Here is a 25,362-nt window from a genome sequence, read left to right on the forward strand (position 1 = left end):
TAAAAAAACAGGGGTGCCTGAATGACTCAGTCAGTTGAGCATCGAACTCTTGATTTCAGCTCAGGTCATGATCCCTTGGTCATGGGATCGAACCCCACTTTGGGTTCCATGCTCAGCGTGGATTTTTCTCTCTCCCCCTCTGCCTCTGTCCCATTCATTCTCTCTCTCCCTCTCTCTCTCTCTCAAAAAATAAGATTAGATTTTAAAAGTTACAAAATCACTAATTCTAAGAGATACGTGTATCCCTGTACTTACTGCAGCATTATTTACAACAGCCAACCTACATAAACAGCCCAAGTGTCCATCAATAGATAAATGGACATAGAAGACATGGGTGCATGTGTGTGTACGTGTACACACAAACACACACACACACACACATACACACACACACACACAGGAATATTATTCAGCCATGAAAAAGAATGAAATCTTCTCATTTGTCATGATATGGATGGAATTAGAAAGTATAATGCTAAGTGGTGAAATTGGTATCAATTGATTAAAAGCACACTGGGATAGCCCTCCTATGAAGCAATGGTTGACATGGTAGTATAATGGGAGTCACAAAACAACTCTGAGAGCCATTCAGGTATTATAATGTGTGAGGAATAAAAGTAAATAATAAAAAGTAGTAAATCTAAGGCCAAACAGAAAGTACAAGCTTGAACCACATATACACAATATTCTTTGATAGACTGATGGTTACACAAAGCATATTATAGTTGGATTCAGCCTGCTGGCTCTATGCCACCACACCTGAAAAGAATGTGATTTGTTGCTTCAAATTCTGGACAAGCACACCACTACTATCGAACTGAATGATAAACAGATTACTTTTTCATAGAAGCCAAATCTGAAGTAAGTTCTCTATAAATACTTCACATTCCTTCCCTACATAATATTAGGTCCTTGGTAAGGTTGTTATAAAACAATTATTTGTTCAAGCTGAACCATTTCATTAATTAACCTTAAAATATTGCCATTTCCTTGATAAGACAGGAAAAATTAACTGGACCAAAAGAAGACACTACCAACTGCCGAACCACGACCAACAAATACCAAATATTGGAGACACTTCTTACTGAAAATCCTCTGGGTATTCATTTTCTTTCTACTAAATGGCTGGTAAGTTTATATGCATTCACTTACACTTGCATACACTTACATACACTCTTGGCTGTAAGTACTTGTTGCCTAATTTCTACTCTTAAACAGAAAAAGAACAAAATTGTTTTTTAAGATAGTGACACTCATATTTTATTATCTTTGGCTAGAAGCAAGGAAGACAATGAAATTGAATATACCACTGTATTTCCTCTCATAGAAATGTTATAACTTAAGAGCTTGAAAAAAGGAACATTATTGGGGCCACACATTTCTAAAACGTTTATATGAAAATACTGTTTTTGATAAATTGCACTGTTAACAAGAGAATTAACACTAAAATTTTAATGTAGTTGGGGCACCTGGGTGGCTCAGTCGGTTAAGCGTCCACCTTCGGCTCAGGTCATGATCTCACGGTTCTTGGGTTCGACCCCCGCATTGGGCTCTGTGCTGACAGCTAGCTCAGAGCCTGGAGCCTGCTTCAGATTCTGTATCTCCCTCTCTCTCTGACCCTCCCCTGCTCACACTGTCTCTGTCTCTATCTGTCTCTCTCAGAAATAAATAAAACATTAAAAAAATGTTTTAAATAAAAAAAATTTAATGTCTAAACTGAATGTGGAAATATTTAGTATACTATCTTAAATTATATATTATTAGTCAATCTCTAGTGGTAATTTTTAAACATTTGCCATTCTAAAATAAACTACTAAGCTTAATTTTTATAATACATTACTCCGTAATATAACTCAACTATTACCTCTATTAACAGGCATCTGTAGCAGAGAAAGGTAAGTGTCTATCCAATATCTATTTTCTCTTTCCTTCCTTATTAATAAGTCCATATTTTGGAGTGGGGAGGAGAGGAGCATTATGACAATCTTAAAAACAACAACAACAACAACAACAACAATCAGCTTTCCAGGGAGATCGTAGCCATGTAACAGAACTTTGGTCAAAAAGATGAAGTGAAAGCTGCTATTTAGGTTCAAGGGAAAGCTCTTTAAAAGGGCAACAGACTGGGTTCAGATATGCCAAAGAGAGGTCTAGCCTCAGTACAGGTTCATGGAAGATAACCTCTAAATCCCTGGAATTTCCCGAATGATAGGAGTGTCTTTTTTTATTCATGATGGGCCCCTCCCACACATCTGATAGTTTATGCTAAGGAGGCAACTTATGATAGGCCTCTAGATGGTTTATGTTAAAAAGAGGACTCAGCATTGGGGGCTAACCAAGCCAGAAAAACCAACCACGTGATTAGAGGTGTTGAGCCAGGTGATATCAGCCTAACTTCAGGGAAGGGGAGAAGAGAGAGCTAAAGATTAAGTTCAGCTAGGTGGGTGATGATTCAAACAGTCATGCTGATGTAATGAAATTCCATAAGAACTCTGGAGTCCAAAGCTGAGTAAGGTTCCTGGGTTAGTGATCTTCCAAGTACATACTACCACACAGTGATGTGGGAAGGAAAATGTGTCCCTGACAACGATGCAAGCTTCATATTTGGAACCCTCTTAGTCCCAGAGTCCTCTGCCCTATATATCTCGTCTTTCGGCTGGTTCTGGTTTATATCATTTTGCTATTTAAAAAAAAAAACAACAACTTGCAATTGTTAAGTGTAACATCTTGCCACACCCTTAGAGGGTATCTACGGGGACACCCAAGTTTGTAGCTAAGCTGGTCTGAAGTAAGAATGGCTTTGTGGATTCCCAAGCTTGACCCTGATGTCAGAAGTCCTGGGCAGACTTGGCAGTCGAGAGGGACTGTTCCCTGAAAGTCCAGTTGGATTGCCTTTGTCTTCCTTCCTTTCTGAACACAATGCCAGACACAGAGCAGCGTTTCTGTGACAAGGTGACAAGCACATGCTAAGTATATCAGACAGAGTTTAGTCAGGGAAGGAGAGATTTAATATAAGAACTTAGGTACTAAAGTATTGGAAACGCTGGGAGCCCAGAACACTGGGGACACTACTGCTAGCTCCTAGGTTCACCACCACAGCTACAGTCCGGAGAAGCAGGGGAGTGCTGTCGCCCCTCAGGCCAGGAGACAGGAACCTGAGAACGAAGGCAGGTGATTCAGAATGGAACACCTAGAGGCAGATGCCAAGTCTCACCACTGGCAAAGCCTGGGCATCTGTCTACTACTGCCAGACGCAGAAAGTAAATCACAGCCAGACCTCAGAGTAAAAAAGAGTCTGAAAATATTTTATTCAATGAAAGCACTTTTTTGGTCTTTCTGCCTCTTGATCTTCAACTTCTCCCTGCAAATTGTATATTCAAATTTACCATGGTGTTTGGTATATATGGTAAAGCTTTTATCATATATATGACATACAATGCATTGTTGGATGTTCATAAATAATATCATGGGAGACTTAGTCTTTATTTTTCTCCCAAAGTCTGAAATCCTAAAAGGCATGAATTTTAAAAGCCTCTTAGTAGAGAAAGGGATTTGGCAGTACTTGCTACTCTATAAGCAGCCATTAAAAGTATATAGTTTGTCTTTTATATAAAAAAGTGATGTGACACCCAGAGGTATGGTCTCAGGACATTTTTCCTCAGATACCTCCATTAATAAAAAGTTTTCCGGGCATAAACTTCCAATACCTGGATACTTATTTTGTTAATTTTTATTATGCATGCAGTACCACTTGTGCTAATATACAACTATATAGAAATGTAGGTAGGATATAAAAAGATAAAGACAATGAAAAAGTTATGCTTCATAAAAATATTATTCAATATTAAACATGGGCTATTTTTTAAATGTTTTATTTTGTGTAATTTTTCTACTGAGATATACTTCACATAAATTTCACCATTTTAAAGTATACAATTCACAATGTTGTACAACCAATCACCACTATCAAATTCCAGAACATTTCTATCACCCCCAAAAAGCAACCTCATACCTATTAGCACTCCCAATTCTTCCATCCCCCATCCCGCGGCAATCATTAGGCTACTTTCTGCCTCTATGCACTCACCTATTCTGCACATTTCATGTAACAGAATCATACAATAGGAATTATCTTTTTATTTTTTTAATGTTTTATTTATTTTTGAGAGAGAGAGAGAGAGAGAGAGAGAGAAACAGAGTATGAGCAGGTGAGGGGCAGAGAGAGAGAGAGAAAGAATCCATGAAGCAGGCTCCAGGCTCTGAGCACTGTCAGCACAGAGCCCAACGCGGGGTTAGAACCACAAGATCATGACCTGAGCCAAAGTCAGACGCCCAACCAACTGAGCCACCAACATGCCCCAGGAATTATTTTTTAATAGACTTGTTTAGCAGTTTATGAAGCAACAATTTGAAAACCTGTTTCAAAATCAGTTTTCTTGAGTCACAGTTTTAACCATTATCATATCTGAAAAAGACTTCAAGAGATTCAGAAACCCAAACAGAGAGGCACCATTTTTTTTTCAGTCCCACCCAACAATCATATTGTTGAAATCTGGTTACGAAATTACTCATTTTCTCAAATGAATTATTTCTTATCAGTAAATCAGAGGTGTTGTATTTTTGAATTAACAGTCAATCCCAAATTTTCTGCAACTGTTTGTACAAGTCTTAAACACATTTAGAATTTCTGATTCCAGGAAGATGTTGAGTTTTATAATAACGCTCATAGCTTTCAGTGTGACAAAATCACACAATGATGTTTAAATTGCCAAATGTTTCAAAAGTCCTTCTCTATAATATGAGCTTATTTCCAGAAGTAGTTGTTTTGTCATGCATTATAACAACATTAATTCTTACGTGAAGGGACAGATTAGTGTGCCAATTTTTTTTTTTAAGTATCTTGATATGTAACATTCTGTGATAGCCATCTCTTTAATCCCCTGTGGGGGCTAAGTTAAAACTAGACAATCTTTAAATCCACATATTCGAGCACATGCTAATTGCAAGAAAACTTTAATACCATGAAAGCGCATGTATGAGTATGAGCACCACTGTTATTCCTTCCCAAGATGCACAAGGCCTTCTTCCATCGGGTCACTCCTAAATCACATGAGACAAGGGGCCACTGGACTTAGTGAAGTCTCAGTACTATGGCAGAGCAAATATTAGTACAGCTGAATATCCTTTGTGTTGCAATTAAAAAAATACAAATGGAATTTCAGACATCCCTCCCACACACACACATCAATGGATTATTGGGACACTCCAATGCAGAACACACTAATCATAAAAAATGATAAAGGTTTTTTTAATATAATCTGAATTTCGCAGTGACTGAATATACTAGGCACTCAGAAAATATTGTGAAAGGGAGGGAGGCGCAAAGGGAAGGAAGGAAAGAAGGAATTAGAGGGGCTAAAGAATCTGAAAAGTTGATAAATCCTGAGGAACAAAGAGTTGGTTATCAAAAAAAATCTCATTTATGAATCGAGATTTTTAAATCCATGATTTAGAGCAGAGTAAGAAATCAGGAGGTGAGACTATGAGGAGACTCTAGGACTGCAGATTATCTTTGTATATGTTCTACCACCAGTTCTTTGGACATAAGCACAGGAATTTACATGGGGACCAGGGGCTCTTCACAAAATAGGGAACTGGGCAACTATCGACACTATTTAAGTATAAGATTACATAAGCACAGAGGCCTTTTAATTTCATTTTAAGTTAATTTGATTTTAAAATTATACTTGAGTACAATTATACTGTGTACAAATATAACTGTATATAAATCTCATATAATAAGAAAGGTTCATTGAAAACACTTGAAATATAAATATGTCCCAATTCAATAAAAAAATGAAAGCCAAGGCATTGTTTACCAATATCCAACAAATGCTCAGAACAAAAGGCAGAACTATTCGTTGCACAACACTGATACAGTTTTTAAAGAAGTTCAAAACACTTATGACTTACTGAAGCTATGAAAACAGTATTTAAAATGTTGGCCAATGAGACGAATATGAAAAAAGCTTCCTACCTTTGTGATAAGAAGTCGGTATCTATCCAGCATTGTCTGGTTGTCATGGCAACCTGCTAATAACTGCCACACCTCTGCCCTCAATGCTTCAGGGACACCACTCTTCACCAGAGTGGACAGCCCCTTGGGTCGTGCACCAAGGTTATTGTGCCTAAGAAAAGAAAACAAACCATTCATACTCCCTTCACCAGTGCTACTGTTATAGAACTGCTATCGTTACAGAAAGTATACTAATGAATTTATATAAAAATGGAAGCCTGGGTCAAGAGAAAAATTGGGGAGGAGGGCATGAAATCCTAACAACAGTGTCAGATTAGTGATGTCTTAGACATTTTTTCCCCGATCCCATCTTTATTGGTGAACCATGTTATTCCACCATCAAGAAAACTTTTTTTACTTCATTTACTTTTAAAAATTATCCTATGAACTTATTCAAAATAATGAATGTGTTAATTATATATTTCTGGGAAACATGTCAAGGCATAAAAAGAACCATGTGAATCCCCTGACATAAACATAGGGCAAGTTGGCTAACAGTGTGGGTATAACAAGGGATTGGGGGAAAAGAATGCTGAAAGTGGATCACAGGCCTATTATGTCTCATCGATAACCCTACATCCTGACCCAAAGTACTCCCTAAACGGAAAACCTGGTCCTTTCCTACAAAACCCATACAACCTATACAACTCCACCTTGTGGGGGGAGCAGCATATACTTATTAGTCATGCCCATTTCCAAGGGTGTATAAAAATGAAACAAAGGCAAAAATTTTTTGTCATGAAGTCAATGATGACAAAGTAGGTATGCTACTACAATAATCTGCCCAACTGAACAGGAAACTGAATTGCAGTTCCCAGTCTTATGAATATAAATTCCATTCCTTAAACTTTCTCCTGGTGCCTAGCTTGAACCTGGAGCTATGCTGTATACCTCTTTGCTCAGATTTTATCTTCACTTGTATTTGTTGCTCAGTTTTGATCTCTTAGAGTGGGCCCTGGTGTAGCCATCTGCATTCCAAACCTTGTGAATGTACTCTGGTTTGGTCTAACATTCAGGCTCTACTTTCAAAGCTTAAGCCTTAAAAGTCATAGTGTCAATATGTCTGTTTTCTAAAATTGGCCTCTCATCTACTTCACCAGCTTCTCTATCTTATATGCATTCTTCCACCTCCAGCCCAGACCTCAGTTTTGGAAGCCCTTCCTCTGAAACAGGTTCCATTCTTTCCCCATATGGTCATAATCTAGCCATTTGGGGAAAAATTGTAGTAACTGTCATAACTCAAAAGCTCAAGTAAACTCATCCATTTAATATTTTTAATAAACCATCAAATTTATATCTATTCTGCTTTGTTCCAGCTTCTTCAAAGCAAACTTTTATACTGTTCAGTTAGAGAACCTAAGCTGCGAATATTGATTGGCTTAAAGCAAAAAAAAATAAATAAGTAAAAGGAGGTAGAGCTTATATGACTTAACATGCTATTTACTGCACATTAGAGATCAGAGTGAAAAAAGCAAGTTTCAAAACAGTTTGTGTGGTATAATTTTAAATACATATTCTCTCTCTCCCTCTCTCAAAATTTTATATATAGTATTATTTTAAATACATGTTTATTCTCTCTCCCTCCCTACCTCACTTGTTCCCTCTCTTTCTCTAACACATACTAGAGACCTGATTTCAACCTGCATAGCAAAAGAATATAAAAAAATATACTCCAAAATATGTGTGCAATAGAATGAAGAGAAAAATTACTTCCTTGTCTTTTCCTACGTTGTTTCAAATATTCACAATGATCATAAATTCTTTTATAATCATACACAAAAAAGTCATTTCAATTCTTTAAATTTCCCGCATGGAAATTTAACTTTAACTTTGGTTAACTTGTAAAAACAACAAAGCTAAATATGCTCCACAAAATGTCCTGAGTATATTATTCTCGAGAAGACTTACACCTGAGTAAACTGACCCCTGTAACTTCCTTCCAGTTGCCGCCTCTTCACTATCCAACCGACTTTAGGATTAGCAAAAGAATATTATGCTGCAAGAGAGCCAGGATAAGTCATAAAATGATCTTTCTCACAATTTATTTCGTTCTAATTTTTTTTTTTTAATTTGAGAGAGAGACAGAGAGATGGGGCAGGGTGGGGAGGAGAGCAGGGGAGAGGGGCAGAAGGAGAGGGAGAATCTTAAGCAGGTTCCACTCTCAGCACGGAGCATGACCATGGGATCGTGACCTGAACCAAAATCAAGTCAGATGCTCAACTGACTAAGCCACCCAGACACTCGTGATTATACTTTTGAATTGGAAGAACATTTGTGGTTTGAGGGTAGTGAGTTTCTATACTCATAGGGTAAAAAACACTGAGTTAACTAAAAACAACAGTGTACAATGGTCTAAGCTCACTTCCTCTGAAATTAAATGCAAATATTCTGAATTTTAAGTCCCATAATATATAAGAGGAATTTAAAGTAATTAAATATATCATATGCTACATGTTATATAGAGATCAATAAGTCACACTGTGTATCACAGCTATTAAAATCCCAATACAGGTGCACCTGGGTGGCTCAGTCAGTTAAGCATCCAACTCTTGATTTTAGTTCAGGTCATGATCTCATGGTCATGAGATCTCATGGTCATGAGATCAAGCCCCACCTTCAGGCTCTATGCTGTGTATAGAGCCTCATTGAGATTCTCTCTCTCTCTCTCTCTCTCTCTCTCTCTCTGCTCCTCCCCCTGTTCATGTGCTCTGTGTCTATAAATAAATTAATAATTTAATAAGAAAAATAAATAAACTCCAATATATACCTCCCATGTAAAAGAAACCTTTCCTCAACCCCAGGTAACCCTCTGGCTATCATACAGTCTCCAACCTTGCAACAACAAATTTCCCATAAGAGTTGCTATATAGTCATTACCTCTTTTTCCTCCTCTCCTACTCATTCCTCAACTGAGCTCCACATGGCTTCTGTATCTTCCCTTAGTTTTCACAAAAGTAATACATGACCTCTCTTCATGCCAGTAAGTTCAAGGGACATTCTTCAGTCCTTTCACTGTTGACCACTTTGCTTCCTTTGACTTCAATGACAAAGCACTCTCCCTTACCCCCCACAGAACTCACTGATATTGTTTTTCCTCTATTAACCTCCTAAATGTTCCAAGTGCTCTCCACACTTTGCCAGCAGTCTCCTTCTCATCACTTCCTCATCTCTGAGCATTTTGACCCATGCCCATGTGTTCGGAGCTCCAGAGGCCCAAAGGTGCCTCAAAATCACCATGTCCAAATCTGAATCCATATTTTCTTCCTAAACCTTGGTTTCCCAGGGTATGCCATCTCAGTGATTGTCACCACAACCTATCCAAATGAGAAACTAGAAATTACTGTTGACATGCTGCCATATAACCCATTCATAATCCATCAATAAGTCCAAATTCCATGCACTTCTCCCTGTCTCCATTACTGCCAATTCTATTCATTCTAGAACTTCAACAGCCTCCTAACATTCACTTGTCCTACTACAATATGTTTTCAGTACTGCTGGCAAACAGCTTAATTAAATATTATGTTGGCTCAGATTATTTTGTATAATTATTTACGTAAGATTTTATATTTGGAATATCTTTTCCTAAACTTGCATATACACAAATGCATACACATATCCCTAATGAACACTTAACCATAACATGATTCAACTCAATCAACATTCAACTTCTAGCTGACCCTCACCGTTCTGTCTGACCAGACATTATGAGAAAAAATCTTTTCTCCTCTCTTAAAAGCCTAAGTTCCCTTTATCTTTATAGATTGACATTTAAAAAGAACTAGGTCACTCATAACACTGCATGATTAAGGCTTTAATTTACTGATTATCCTGGTAATGATACAGTAATCATATTGCATACAGCACCCCAGTACTTAAGGGGCACTGAGGGATATTAAGCCAAACGTTACTAGTATAGATCTATGACCAGGAAGGACCCAAATGAAACAGCAATTTATAGAAATAATCATTGCTTTCAATATTTCTGATAAAACTATGTGATTAAAAATTACATATGGCTATTGTCTTAATAAAACATTAGCTACAGCTATCAAGAGACTTAGAAATAGGCAACTAGTTATTACTTGTGCTGAACCATGCCCTGCATACAAGAGGTATCTAATTATTCAAAAAGTCACACATAAAGCAGATATATACTAAACATATAGTAATCAGGTAGCTTTTAATACATAAAAATAAACTACACAAAGGCAAGAATCTGTCTTCTCTGCTTTTGTTCCCCAATACCTAGAACAGTGCCTGACACATAAGAAGGCATTCAATACATTTTAGACAAATGAGTGAACAGATTTATAGAATTAATATGATCAACTACTAAGCCTAAGGAAAAAAAGAATGCTTTTTTAAAAGCAAACGTTCTCACTTATTTTAATAAGATCATAAAGCTGCCATGTATTCACCTAGTTACCTTCAAAAGAGGCATCTCTCCTTGAAACTATCTGGACATATAAGAACTTTTTCTATTTTTAAAACTGTCCAGAGATCATTTTAAAGGGAAGGTATTATTTCTAACAAAAACAACAAAGAACTGAGGAGATGAGAAGAAAAGCCATTGAATGACACTCAGTGGTTCCTGTTGGAATTAGGGCAATTTTGACAGAAGGGAGGTGGAAGTAGGTGGCTGGAAGATATGAAAATGTGAGGCCAGCAGCCTGACCCATTTTTCAAAGGTTCTCTGAGGAACAGGACTAGCGAGAACTGAAACTAACAGATAGGGATTACTCCTTTCCCCAACAGTGAGAAGATCTAAATATGTAAACTTAGGTTTTACTTAAACAAGCTACATTTTAAAAAGCTTCAAGAAAAAAAAGACAGATTAAAGGTTATTCTGAAGATCAAGAGCACATATTTTGCTTTAGATTTTTTTTCCAAGATTTTTCTTCAGTTGAAAAAAAGGAACATTATGTTAATGCGAAAAGGAAGACAGCTATAAATGTTTATGCTTAGTGATTCTAATCTTTCAGTTTTCCTCTGAGTTTATAGTTTATTTTCTTTTCCCAGCAGTTTGTCAATGCTTGGTTAGGCTGACACCACTAATTAAGACAATACTTACCCACTTTGATAAGGATAGCCATAAAGAACACAATTAAAGTGCCTACTAAAAGCTGTATCAACTTTCTGATATTTTTTAAATTATTTTTAATGTTTATTTATTTTTGAGACAGGGAGAGACAGAGCACGAGCAGGGCGGGGGGGGGGAGAGAGAGGGAGGGAGGGAGAGAGAGAGAGAGAGAGAGAGAGAGAGAGAGAGAGAAGGCGGGAGGGAGACACAGAATCTGAAACAGACTTCAGGCTCCAAGCTGTCAGCACAGAGCCCGACGCGGGGCTTGAACTCATGAACCGCGAGATCATGACCCGAGCCAAAGTCAGACACTTATCTACCTGAGCCACCCAGGCGCCTCTCAATTTTCTGATATTCTAATAAAAGAGAATGAATAGTTTGAAGACGGTTTTATTTAATAAACCAATACCTAATTTTTACCTCATTCACTCTGTTTTTTTGGTTAAGAAATCTTCCTGCTACAAAATTTGACCTTTATACCTAAGTTTTCAGGGTCAGCACTATGTTTTTCTAGTTTTTACAAAATTCAACAGCTTCCACACAATTTCAAAAGTAGAAGCAGTTATTCAGAAGTAATTCTTCCCAATTCCTTAAATTCCCTAAATAACTTAACACTCAAGTCATCAGCATTACTATTCTGAATATATTCAACATGTAACACAAATCTTGCTACCGCCCGCCAGTCTGGATTTTCCAATCCTCCCATCACAGATGTCTCTTATCTTCCTCTCCCTCTGCGACGGGCCCTCTCCCTGGATTCCAGTTCACTCACTGTTTCTGTGCAGCTATTACTTCAGGACACCTTAACTACAATCTCATGTAACAGACCTCCACTACTGAACTTTTTACACACTGCTTTTAGCTTTCTTTTCCATACTATCTTTCTTTCTGATAATTCCGAATTACTATGAAATGTTTTCCCTTTACATCTCTCTAGTGGTATGTTAAATTTAACTGAATTTTGATCTTATCCATCAAAGTTTCACTGTATTTCAATGCAGTGATATAGTTGCTGTATTATAAGTTCAAAATGTTTTCAACTATATTTTACTTGTAAGTTTATTAAGAACACAGGCTGTCTCCTCACTTAAAAGAAAAACATCCCCAAAGCAAAACTGTCATATTTTACACAACAGGTGCTTTACCCAAATAAATCACAAAAATAACTTCATGTAGGCACCAAACTCGTACTCCTAAGACTTACTGAAAGCTTCTAAATGTAAAGAACACTAATGTTTTAAAAAGATATTCCAAGAGCAATTAAAGATTTTTTATCAATCCCTCTAAAATAGATATAAACTTCTCTCATTTAGGCAAATTTTACACGATTCATATGAACTGTCACGACACAACTCAAATAGGAGCCAAATAAAATTAAAATATTTGAACTATAGAAGATGCAGCTCATTCTGTAAAAGTCAAAAAATTAGTTATCTTATAGCTAACAAACCAATAAAAAGACACTCAACATCACTCATCATTGGGGATAAAGTCAAAACCACAATGAGATACCACCTCACAACTGTCAGAATGGCTAAAATTAACAACTCAGGAAACAACAGATATTGGCAGGGATGCAGAGAAAGAGGAACCCTTTTGCACTGCTGGTGGGAATGCAAACTGGTACAGCCATTCTGGAAAACAGTATGGAGGTTCCTCAAAAAATTAAAAATAGAGCTACCCTATGACCCAGAAACTGCACTTCTAGGTATTTATCCAAGGATATAGGTGTGCTGTTTCGAAGGGGTACATGTGCCTCAATGTTTATAGCAGCACTATCAACAACAGCCAATGTATGGGAAGAGCCCAAATGTCCATTTACTCATGAATGGATAAAGAGGATGTGGTATATACATACAATGGAATATTACTCGACAATCGACAATCAAAAAGAATGAATCTTGCCACTTGCGACAACCTGGATGGAACTGGAGTGTATTATGCTAAGCAAAATAAGTCAAAGAAAAACAAATATCATATGACTTCACTCATAAATGGAATTGAAGATATAAAATAGATAAACAGGAGGGAAGGGAAGGAAAAATAAGATAAAAATAGATACGGAGACAAACCATAAGAGACTCTTAAATATAGAAAACAAACTGAGAACTGAGGGTTACTGGAGGGGTGCTGGGTGGGGAAATGGGCTAAACGGGTGATGGGCATTAAGGAGGGCATTTGTTGAGATGAGCACTAGCTATTTCATGCAAGTGATTATGCACTAAATTCTACTCCTGGAAGAATTACCAAAAAAAAAAAAAAAGACAACAACAACAACAACAAAAAACTTTCTCTTTAATAAATAAAGAATTTTTTAAAATAGTTATCTTAGTTGTTTAAAATAATTTCCTTAGATTCTTTCTATGAATTTCTTGAAGTCCAATACTCAAAATATAACTTAGACAAATTATATTTTATTTCTAAAAAAAAAATTACACTGGATTATAGCTGAGAAACTCTGTCGATTCTACCTAAGAAATCTTTCTCCATTTGGAACCTCCTTGCCCTATAAGGCCAATGAGTTTGGTAGGATCTCATCAACCCATGCAATTACCTCCCAAGCAGTTCCTCTGTTTACAGTTTCTTCCTAAATAAAAAACAAATATTTGTTCAGGATTACCTTCACTGTGTCAATAACCACTGAAGTTGGATGGTGGGCACATGAGGCTTTACTATGTATGTCTCCACAAGAAGGCAAATTCCTTGGGAGTAGGAACTATCTCCTATTCATCTTTAAGTCAGCAGTGTCTAGTACAGTTCCTAAGAGACACTAAATGATTTTTTTTCACTTGGCTGAAATCATTAAGTGACTTGTCATTTTATTTAAAAAAAATAACAAGGTGGTCAAGAAATGTGAAACAATCTCAGGCTATCAGTTAGTTTGTTGAAATGGTCTGTTATTAGTATACATTCCCATCATTCTTGATGATGAACCTCAAAGGTATGAACTGTGTCTTTATTTATGTATCTCATCGAGCCTTGGGAGATGCTTCCTTCATAAATGTACTTTCCACCCAAGTTATAAATCTTGTATTTTACAAATAGAGCAAAGATCTCAATTTGGTATTTAGTCATCGAAATAATTTGGTTCCTGCCATTCTCATGGTCTCTCTTTAAACTCATACTAGCAGGGCACCTGGGTGCCTCAGTCAGTTAAGCATTTGACTTTGGCTCAGGTCATGAGTTCATGGCTCATGAGTTCAAGCCCCACACTGGGCTCACTTCTGTCAGTGCAGAGCCTGCTTCAGATCCTCTGTCCCCCTCTGTCTCTGCCCCTTCCCCAATTACACTCTCTCTCAAAAACAAGAAAAAAATCTTTAAAAAAACAAAAACAAAACTCCTACTAGAAGGCTGACAAGGGCATCAATTTTGCTAATTTATTCTCTCTTTAAAACTTCTACATGTTCCTATAAAAACTAATCTAGTACCCTACCCACCCTACAGACATGGCACCTGTCCACTTGGTTTAAAAAGTTTTGGCTCTGGAGCCAGACTGTCTAGAGTCAAATACTGACTCAGTCATTTACTTGCTGCATGATCACAGGCAAATTACTTATTGGCTATGGGATCTTGAGCAAGTTACCCACTCACTGCCATTATCTGCAGGGTACTTTTATACTAGCTTCCTAACATAGCTGCACCTCAGTTTCTCATCTCTAAAATAAAGATAATAATAGTCCCTACCTCTGAGGGTTGCTGTGATAACCTCTGGCACACGGTAAGTAGACTTAAGTCAGCTGTTATTCTGTAGACACACCCCACCACATATCCCCTTTTCCTATCAGCGTGGCATAAGACATCGTCATCTCTCTTCTGGATTATTTACAATAGTCTTCTAACTATTCGGCCTGCTTCTATCTTTGCATTCTTATAATTTATTTTTCACTTCAAAGCCAGAATGATGCTTTTAAAATGTTTAAGTCAAAACACCTCACCATAACATGACATGATCAAGACATAAAGTGGTCAAGTAACTGTCCTAAGGAAAATGAATCTACTTATAATGTAACAGGAAACGTATCAATTTACAATTATTTAAAAATTACATATAAAAAAATAACCAAGGACCAAAACGTAGCCACATAAAATTTATAGACTTGAAGGGACAGAAATCTGTAAGTCAGGAATATTTCATTTATAAAATACATTCAGTAAGTATTCGTTGAGCACCTACTATATTCTAGGCATGATGATAGGGACCTATACGACAAGAAAGTCATGTGCATTTGACATAACTTAGAACAGTTACAACAGAAAAATTAGTTGAAGACAGTGATTCCTACAATGAATACTACAAATCAAAGAGAGAGTAATGTGAATAGAAGGGATTATGAAGGCACTGACCTATGAAAAGCATGCACCTTAGAGAGCTACTCTACACATAAGCCATAAATTTCATTCCCATCTTTTCCCCTTTTTTCCCTATTTCCTTCCTTTCTTCATATTTATTATTTGTTCTGATGTGTTCTGTGTACTGCACAACATGAAATAAGCATCTGGCTCTTTTTTCCATTTTTTGTTTTTCTGAGGTAATAGTAGCAGCATTTTGTACTTTGACTAAAATACTCAGGACTAATACTCAGGGTTTTTGGTTTCTTGTGCTGTTGTTTTTTTCTTCTGCCATATAAGGCACAATTTACGCACTGTAAAATTCATCACAGTTTTGTGAGTTTTGACAAATTCATATAGCTGTGTGGTCATCACTATAACCAAAATATAGGAGCATTCAAAACCTCCCCTATGCTCTCTTGTAGTCAGTGCCACTCAACATGATCAATACTTGGCAGCTACGAATACATTTTCTTTCTTTCTTTTCTTTTCTTTTCTTTGCTTTTCTTTTTTCTTTCCTTCCTTCCTTCCTTCCTTCCCCTCTCTCTCTCTCTCTTTCTTTCTTCCTTTCTTTCCTCAAATTCAAGTTAGTTAACATGCAGTGTAGTATTGGTTTCCAGAGTAGAACCCAGTGATTCATCACTTACATATAACACCCAGCGCTCGTCCCAACACGTGCCCTCCTTAATGCCCATCATCCATTTAGACCATCCCCTACCCACCTCCCCTCCAGCAACTCTCAGTTTATTTTCTGTATTTAAGAGTCTCTTATGGTTTGCCTCCCTCTCTGTCTTTATCATACTGACACATTTTCTATCATGAAAGTTTTGGCTTTTCTAGAATCTTATATAAATGAAACCAGTATTCAGCCATTGGAATCTGACCTATTTCACTTAATATGATGCATTTGAGATCCATCCTGCTCTTGCATCCTGCTGTAGCTAGCTCACTCTTTCAATTGCTCAGGAGTATTCCATTAACCAGTTAGTTGATTCCACTGTACCAGTTAGTTGATCGAGGTTGGAGAGCATTTGGATTGTTTCCAGTTTGGGACAACAATGAACAAAGATGTGGTAAACATTTGGATACAGGTTTTCATTTCAGTTGAGCAAATACACAGGAATGGAATTGGAATTGCTGGGTAATTTAAGAAGTATGTGTTGAACTTTACAAGAAAATGCCAAACTTTCCAAGACAACTGCATCATTTTGCATTTCCTCCAGGCAAACATAAGAACAGTAGTTGCTCTATATCCTTGCCACCTCTTGGTATTAGTGTTTTATTGTTGTCTGGCTTTTTTATTTTAGCCATTAGAGTATGTGTATAGTAGTAGAATAATATCTCATTGTGGATTTAACTGGTATTTCCCTAATGACTAATGTTGTTTAACATCTTTTCATAGGCTTATTTGTAATCCAAAATATCTTTAAGTCTATTTATTTATTTTGAAAGAGAGAAAGAGAGAGAGAACACAAGCAGGGGAGGAACAAAGAGAGAGGAGAGGGAAAGAATCCCAAGCATGCTCCACATCAAATGTGTGAAGCCCAACATGGGGCTTGAACTCATGAACCATGAGATCGTGACCTGAGCCAAAATCAAGAGCCAAAGCTTTAAACCAACTGAGCCACTCAGGTGCCCCCAAAATATCTTCTTTGGTGAAGTATCTATTCAGATCTTTTGTTTATTTTTAAATGGGCTTTTTTTTTTTTTTTAAGTATTAAGTTTTGGGAATTTCTTTGTTTTATATTCTGGATATAAGTCTTTTATCAGATGAGTTTTGCACCGATTTTTCTCCCAGTGTGTAACTTTTCATTCTTTTGAATGTCACTTGAAGAACAAAAGCTCCCAGTTTTAATGAAGTCAAATTTATCAGCTTTTTCTTTCATGGATCATTCCTTAGTGTCATATCTAAGAAATCTCTGCCTACTCAAAGGTCACAAAGATTTCCTATGTTTTTTTTTCTATAGCTTTTATAATTTTAGCTTACATTTAGGCCTATGATCCATTTGATTTAATTTTCTCTATGGGAAAAGGTGTGCTTCAAGTTTCTTTTTTATTGTTTTTATTTTTTTTTTTTTTTTTACTTTTTATTTTTATTTATTTTTTTATTTTTTTTACAAATAGTTTATTGTGAAATTAGTTTCCACATAACACCCAGTGCTCATCCCCAAAGTGCCCTCCTCCATGCCCATCCCCCCTCCCCCCCACATCCATCAGTCCTCAGTTTTTGTCAGCATTCAAGAGTCTCTCATGGTTTGCCTCTCTCCCTTTCCCCCACCATTTCCGCCCTTCTTCTCCCCCTTGTTCCTCCGTCAAGTTCCTCCTAATCCTCCTATACGTGCAAACATATGATATTTGTCCTCTGCCTGACTTATTTCGCTCAGCAGAACACCCTCAAGGTCCATCCACGTTGCTACACATGGCCAGATTTCATTCTTTCTCATTGCCATGTAGTATTCCATGGTATAGATAAACCACATCTTCTTGATCCATTCATCTGTTGATGGACACTTAGGCTCTTTCCATGTTTTAGCTATTGTGGAGAGTGCTGCTATGAACATTGGGGTACATGTGCTCCTATGCCTCAGCATTTCTGTATCCCTTGGGTAAATTCCTAGCAGTGCTATTGCTGGGTCATAGGGGAGTTCTAGTGTTAGTTTCCTGAGGAACCTCCACACTGTTTTCCCGAGGGGCTGCACCAGTTTACATTCCCACCAACAGTGTAGGAGGGTGCCCGTTTCTCCACATCCTCGCCAGCATCTAGAGTCCTCTGATTTGCTCATTTTAGCCACTCTGACTGGAGTGAGGTGGTATCTCAGTGTGGTTTTGATTTGTATTTCCCTGATGAGGAGGGATGCTGAGCATCGTTTCATGTGTCTGTGGGCCATCTGGATGTCGTCTTTGGAGAAGTGTCTGTTCATATCTTCTGCCCATTTCTTCACTGGGTTGTTTGTTTTTCGGGCGTGTAGTTTGGTGAGTTCCTTATAGATTTTTATTGTTTTTATTTTTTGCAACTAGATATCCAATTACTAAGCATTACTTGCTGAAAAGACTATCCTTTCTCCATTGAATTTCAACTATACTTCTGTTAAAAATCGATAGACCGTGTATGTGTGTATTTCTTTTGTATACAGTTAGATTGAGATAGAATTCACATACCATAAAATTTATCCACTTGAAGTACTTAATTCAGTGGTTTTAATATATTCACAGTTGTGTGGCCATTATCAAAATTAATTTTAGAAAATTTTCATTACCCTAAAAAGAAACCCTGTACTTCTTAGCAATCACTCCCCACTTTGTTAAATCTCCACTCCAGCTCTAGACAAGCACTAATCTATTTTCTGTCTCTAATAGATTTGCCTATTCTGGATATTTCATATAAATAAAATCATACAATTAGTCCTTTTTGATTTGCTTTTCTCACACAACATCATGTTTTTAAAGGTCATGTCTGTTGTAGAGGTACCAGTACTTTATTTTTATTGCTGAATATATTCCATTGTATGTATACACCACATTTACTTATCCATTCATCACTTGGTAGACATTTGGATTGGTTCCACTTTTTAGTTACTGTGAACAATGATACCATAAACATTTGTGTACAAATGTTTGTGTAGACATATGCTTTCATTTCTATTGTACATATTCATTTCTTGTACATAACTACAAGTGGGATTATTAGGCCGTATCATATTTCTATATTTAACCTTTTGAGGATTTCAATTTCTCCATACCCTAGACAACACTTGCTATTGTCTTTTTTTTAATTATCCCAGTAGATATAAAGTGGTATCTCACTGTGGTTTTGATTTGCATTTCCCTGATGGCTAATGATGTTAAGCATCTTTTCATGTGCTGACTGGACATTTGTATATATTTTTGGAGAAATGTCTATTTAGACTGTGTCGCTCTATTTCTGAACTCTCTGTTCTGCACCTTTGATCTATATGTCTATCCTTTAATCAGTAATGTCTTGATTACTGTAGCTTGATAGCAATCCCTGAAATCAGGTAATCCCTGAAATCAGGTAGTATGAGTCTCCCAAGTTGCTTCTTCATTTTTCAAATTACTTTGGCTATTCTAGTTACTTTGCTTTTCTATACAAATCTTAAATCAGCTTTTCAGTTGCTACCAAAAAAATTCCACTAGGATTTTGATTGAAATTACATTGATCCCAAAGATCAGTATGGGAAGAATGGACATCTTAACTATATTTAGACTTTCATTCTATGAACATGGTGTATTATTCCATTTATTGAGGTCTTTCATTACTGTTTTCTAGTTTTTCAAAGTATAGATCTAGTAACAGTTTGTTCAATTTCTACCTAAATGTTTCATGATTTTTTCTAGTGCTTTTGTAGGTTTTTAAATTTCTATTTCCAATTTTTCAATCATTTTTCAAATGATTGATTTTTGCATATTTACCTTGTATCCTACAACCCTGTAAAACTCACTTAGTTTCCAAGATAGGTTCTGCCAATAAATAACAGTGATATGCAATCGAAAGGTATAAGAAAATTAGGATTGCACTGTCAGCAGTAGCTATATCACAACTTCTGAGAATTACTAATACCTGCCAGGCCCTCTAGGAAATACTAGCACCAGTCACAAAGGGTTCCTCCCAACCAGCTCAGAGGTCTGGGTAGCTCTTCTAAGCAAAGAACTAACCAAATGACCCCTCACCTCACGGTTCCTTCGAAACCCTAGCTGTTTGGAGCATCCTCAAAAGCCCAAGCTACCAGTTGCACAGCTTTCCTCAGAGGTGTCTGCACCAACTCCTCAGGAGACCTCCACTGAATTCCCAGATTCTGGTAACAATACTTCTTCCATTTTATTTCTCTGGCTCAGTTGCTTCCTACTACTTGGGTTACTTCCATGTCTTCTTTCTGTCTTTCAGCATCCTAACACACTAGAAACCAGTCACTTGCATTAATACCCTTCTGTCTGAAAAGGCTGGCATGGCTTCTGTTTTCCAGACTGGACTCTGACTAACCATCTTCTTGCTCTGATCAGCACCCCTTCCCCACTCCCAACACCTACTTCCCCTACGAAATTCTATTAACTAATGACACAGATTCCCTCTCTCTCAAAGTTTTTACTTTTAAGTAATCTCTACACCCAACATGGGGCTCGAATTCATAACCCTGAGACCAAGACTAGCACATTCCACTGATGGAGCCAGCCACATGCTCCCAAAGACTCTCTTTTTGACCAAACTCTATTTAGGCTCACCTGAAGTCTCTTCTCAAATAGGTCCTGACTTTTTAAGCATCAATGCTCATCTGTGCATTGTCCAATTTCAGCAAGAATCCTCGTAAGTCAGTTTAGCCAGGATCTCTGATTCTCAGTATCTGATCACTCTTGATTTCTACTTGAGTTCCTCATCATCCACCATATGCAGGTGATGTCTGATCATCCTGATCCACCTTTAGCAAGAATCCTGTTAAGTCCACTTAGCCAGGAATCTCTTTATCCCTGATGTTTCCTCTCGGTAATTTTCCATTTGCTAACCTCCAACCTCTCCTTAGCTATAAATTTGCACCTTTCCTTTCCATATTTGCAATTGAGCCCAGTCTATCCCCTACTGCAAGACCTCATTTCAGGAATCCCTATATCTGTCATGATAGCTCACCCTCCTGAATAAAGTCTTCCTTATCACCTTTAACAACTGCCACAAATAACAGTAAATGAAATCAGTAAAACCAATTAACTTTTGGATACAATATAGGGAAAAATTGTGAAGTTTCTGAAATGGGTTAATGAGACTACTGAACACCTTTTGTATGGAATGCTGCAGCTTCTGGGAATTATCTGATATGACAGTGGTGTGTGCTCCTATTTGTCTTTGACAAGGCAAATTTACAACTCTCAACATAATATAATGTGTAGAAAACTAACAATGCATAAGTTTTTTTTTCATAGCTATGAAAATAATTCCTGTTCATGGCAATGCAAATGAATCATCAGGAAGAGATTATAAATCTCTAAACTGCATTCTCATTTTGATTGGTTGTAATATCTAACTGGACCCATTAATTAAGGAATCAAACTCTCTGAGATGTGTTCATTTTATATTTGTATGTACAAGATAAGTAAGATTAATTTTCTTTGTTTGATTAAGGGGAGACAGCTAGCCCTCCCTAACTCTTAGGGCATCTCCTTAAAAACATAATAGTTTCAACTTTTTGGTCAGGAAGTTGATAAACCTAATCTCCAGATTTTATAGTGAGAAGTCATAAGCTTTCCAACCCTCAGAACAATAAATATGTATCTCCTAAATCAGGAATCCCTCAGGAAGCATACAGGAGATTTGATAAAGATTATCTTTATCAAAAGGTAAGGTTTTACAGGGTCACGGGTGGCTCAGTTGATTAAGCGTCCAACTTCAGATCAGGTCATGATCTCACAGTTCAAGTTTGAGCCCCACATATGACTCTCTGCTATCAGCACAGAGCCTGCTTCAGATCCTCAGCCCCTCTCTCCCTCTCTGCTCCTCTACCGTGCATTCTTGTTCTTTCTCTCTCTCAAAAATAAACAAACATTTAAAAAAAAAAAAGATAAAGTTTTAATTCTTCCTGCTTCTGCTTTACTGTATAAAATGAATGAAAATTTTCCCAGACTTAGTAGTTTCTCCTGGACTACCTGCATGCATGCAATTTGATATGCATACTCAATAATAAATCGTGGTTTCTATATACTGGTATGGCAGAATCTTTTTGTGGGCAAGATTAATTTTACTAACTGAGTCATGATTACCTATTTAAAATACTTAATGTAATAAATATAAACAGAGTATGTGTAATAAATATAAATAAAGTGCCCTTTTTTGTAGGTGCAGATAAAAGGCTCTAAAATATAAAGTAACAGTTTTAGCCAGAAAGAATAAAACGGGCTTAGTTAACAGATTATAATCAGTGATGAAATGAGTAACTCTAAGCACTCCAGCCTCTTTTCATGGTAATGGACTTAGGAGAGAAAGGAAATACAGTGCTTTAACAACAGATATTTACATGTTTTAGCAATAAAGCACACAGTTGACTACTCTGAGCAATATTATGCCAGAATGAAAATAATAAGGCGAATATATCTTCCAAAAGTAAGTTACATAAGGCCATATTGGGTGGAAGACTCAGCCAAACATAGAGTATCTATGAATTATATTTTAATTTTCATGTTTTTAAAGTACATTAATATATTAATATTAAGATAAACCTACAGATTTCAATAAGACAAATTAACATCAACTAGGTAAATGTAAAATTTTCAATAAGAAAAATAAAATTTTACCATCTTCCTAGCAATTCTCCCCAAGAATAAAGGATCTTCTCAGGACAATCTTTAGACACATCACCGGTTCCACTTGAGAGTTCATTATCACTCTCTGTGGAAGAAACACAAAAACAAAGATGACCAACATTGTATTATTTATTTGATATTTATATACTGTAAAACAAACAACATGACTGTGTGTCTAATAAAACAAATAATACTTTTGCTTATATTATTATGCACATTGCAAAAAAAAACAGTAAAAACTTCATTAATATAATTATCTTTAGTGCCTAGGTAAATATAATCACAAAGCATAAGTGTTTTTATAAAAATTCCTATTCAGTTTACATAGTATGATATTGAAAATACATACATATAAATAACTTTATCCAAAGAGAGTAAAATTTTATAAACTTTTTAATGTTTATTTATTTTTGAGGGAGAGACAGAGCATGAGCGGGGGAGACGCAAAGACAGAAGGAGACACAGAATCCCAAACAGGCTCCAGGCTCTGAGCTGTCAGCACAGAGCCCAATATGGAGCTCGAACTCATGAACCATGAGACCATGACCTGAGCCGAAGTCGGATAATTAACCAACTGAGCCACCCAGGCACCCCAAGCGAGTAAAATTTAGAAATTCCTATGTGATACACTACTCCCTAGATTAATATTCTCAAGTGTTAATATTTTATTATTGATACAAACAGACACTGAAATGAAATGAATATATATATATATACCTGACTCTTTATTCAAAAATCTGTCTGGCTCTTTACAAGGACCAGTTTTTTATCAATGTTGTTAACAGTACAAGAGAAATTGGCATACCTGACCAGATAACACTGAGAACTATCAATGTGTAACACTGAAATATATATGTATTATGGTACAGACACACAACTAGAAATATTTAAAACTTTAACATTTTAAAGGTATATTCATAAGTAAAATTTTCTTGCTTCTTGAGAGAGAGAGAGAGAGAGAGAGAGAGAGAGAAGTGGAAAGAAGGAGAGAAGAAGAGACCAGGAGCAGAGGAGGAGGGCAGAGGGGGGGAGACAGAGAGAATCCCAAGACCCTACATGGGGCTCGATCCCACAACCCTGGGATCACAGCCTGAGCTGAAATCAAGAGTCAGATGTTCAACGGACTGAGCCACCCAGGCTCCCCCATAAGTACAAATACTTCTGACTAAGGGAAATACTAAAATGTTTGGCTTTTTAAAATGGCAACTTTATAAAATACCCCAATATGTCAAGTAATAGTTTTAGAAAGAATAAGATGGGTTGAATTCCACCTTATAATCAGTGATGAAAATTATTAACTGTAAGCTCTATAAATCTCTTAAGTGGTTAACAGAGCTCGTAGAGAAAGGAAATGTAATGAGCACAATTTATCTCATTAGAATAAGGACTTTGACACAGTGCTATATAAGAAAATTCTGGAAAAGTATTATCTGAATGATAACATAAGCTAGATAAAAATCTGTCTGGCTCTTTGCAAAGACCAGTGTTTTATCAATGTTGTTAACAGTTCAACAGAAGTTGGCATTACGTGAATCCCCCAGTGATCTGTGTTCAGAACAGTATTACTTAGCATACCACAAAGTCAATGATCCAAGTATAAACAAATTCATGTCAGTGGATAGAATTAACACCAAAAAACAATACAATAAAGGAAGGTATTTGGCCAAGTTAAAAGATTTGGTCATACTCACACAAAAAGATTTTATCACATGTTTAGGAAAATATAATCAAAACATGTGCACACACACAGACCAATGCTTCAACTTCTTTAGAATACTTTATTCAAAATGTGAACATTATTCAGATACTAGAATGAAGGTCAAGAAGGTAAATACCTCATATAAGCAATTCTGTGAACTATGCAACAAGTTCATGAAAATAACAGAAATGAGAAATTTTTAAAAAGCTAAAACAAATGAAGTATTGCAGGAATAATGTAAACAGCAACAAATGAAGCCTTAAGATTAAAATATCCTAAAGCACTATCCCAGGTAAATAACTATCCCTTATAATCCTTACAATTTTTCATCTAAACTGAAGTAGTAAAGAGGGACACTATTAAAAGTTACACTGGAGGGGCACCTGGGTAACTCAGTTGGTTAAACATCTGACTTCAGTCCAGGTCATGATCTCACAGTCTGTGAGTTCGAGACCCTAATCGGGCTCTGTGCTGACAGCTCAGAGCCTGGAGCTGCTTCGGATTCTGTCCCCCCGCCCATTCCCTCCTCGTGCTCTTTCTCCCTCTCTCAAAAATAAATAAACTTTAAGAAAAAACTTTTTAAAGTTACAATGGAAAAAAGGTCAAAGTTAGGCAAACAGGGACTGCTGATCACTCTTCTCATAAACTGGTATCAAGTATAACATGAGTACTTATAACAGAAGTTGGATTTCAATTAAGCAGGCTCCAGGATGGTCCCACCTTATACTCTATTCTGCTCCACAGTAAATAATAATACAACAAGGTTCCAAAGTATATGATGAAGTTGTACATTCTAAATTGGAGACTAAAATCTAAGAACACAAAGGAAAAAGAAAACAGGACACAAATCATTAATCTTGATTATAATAAAAG

General features: G+C 36.6%; 1 protein-coding gene across 3 annotated transcripts in view; it reads right to left on the bottom strand.

Annotated features, from left to right (window-relative positions):
* RABGAP1L (RAB GTPase activating protein 1 like) overlaps positions 1-25,362 on the bottom strand; it is a 746,017-nt gene that overhangs the window by 511,398 nt on the left and 209,257 nt on the right. For all 3 annotated transcript variants that reach the window (XM_039242373.1, XM_039242375.1, XM_039242374.1), the window contains 2 exons: positions 22,782-22,875; positions 6,038-6,188 (listed from right to left, as the gene is read on the bottom strand). In XM_039242373.1, the coding sequence (XP_039098304.1) occupies positions 6,038-6,188; positions 22,782-22,875 (245 nt within the window). The remainder of the gene's footprint in view (positions 1-6,037; positions 6,189-22,781; positions 22,876-25,362) is intronic.

The sequence above is a fragment of the Hyaena hyaena genome, unplaced genomic scaffold (genome assembly GCF_003009895.1).
Source record: "Hyaena hyaena isolate Hyena2069 unplaced genomic scaffold, ASM300989v1 scaffold_209, whole genome shotgun sequence".
Taxonomy (NCBI): domain Eukaryota; kingdom Metazoa; phylum Chordata; class Mammalia; order Carnivora; family Hyaenidae; genus Hyaena; species Hyaena hyaena.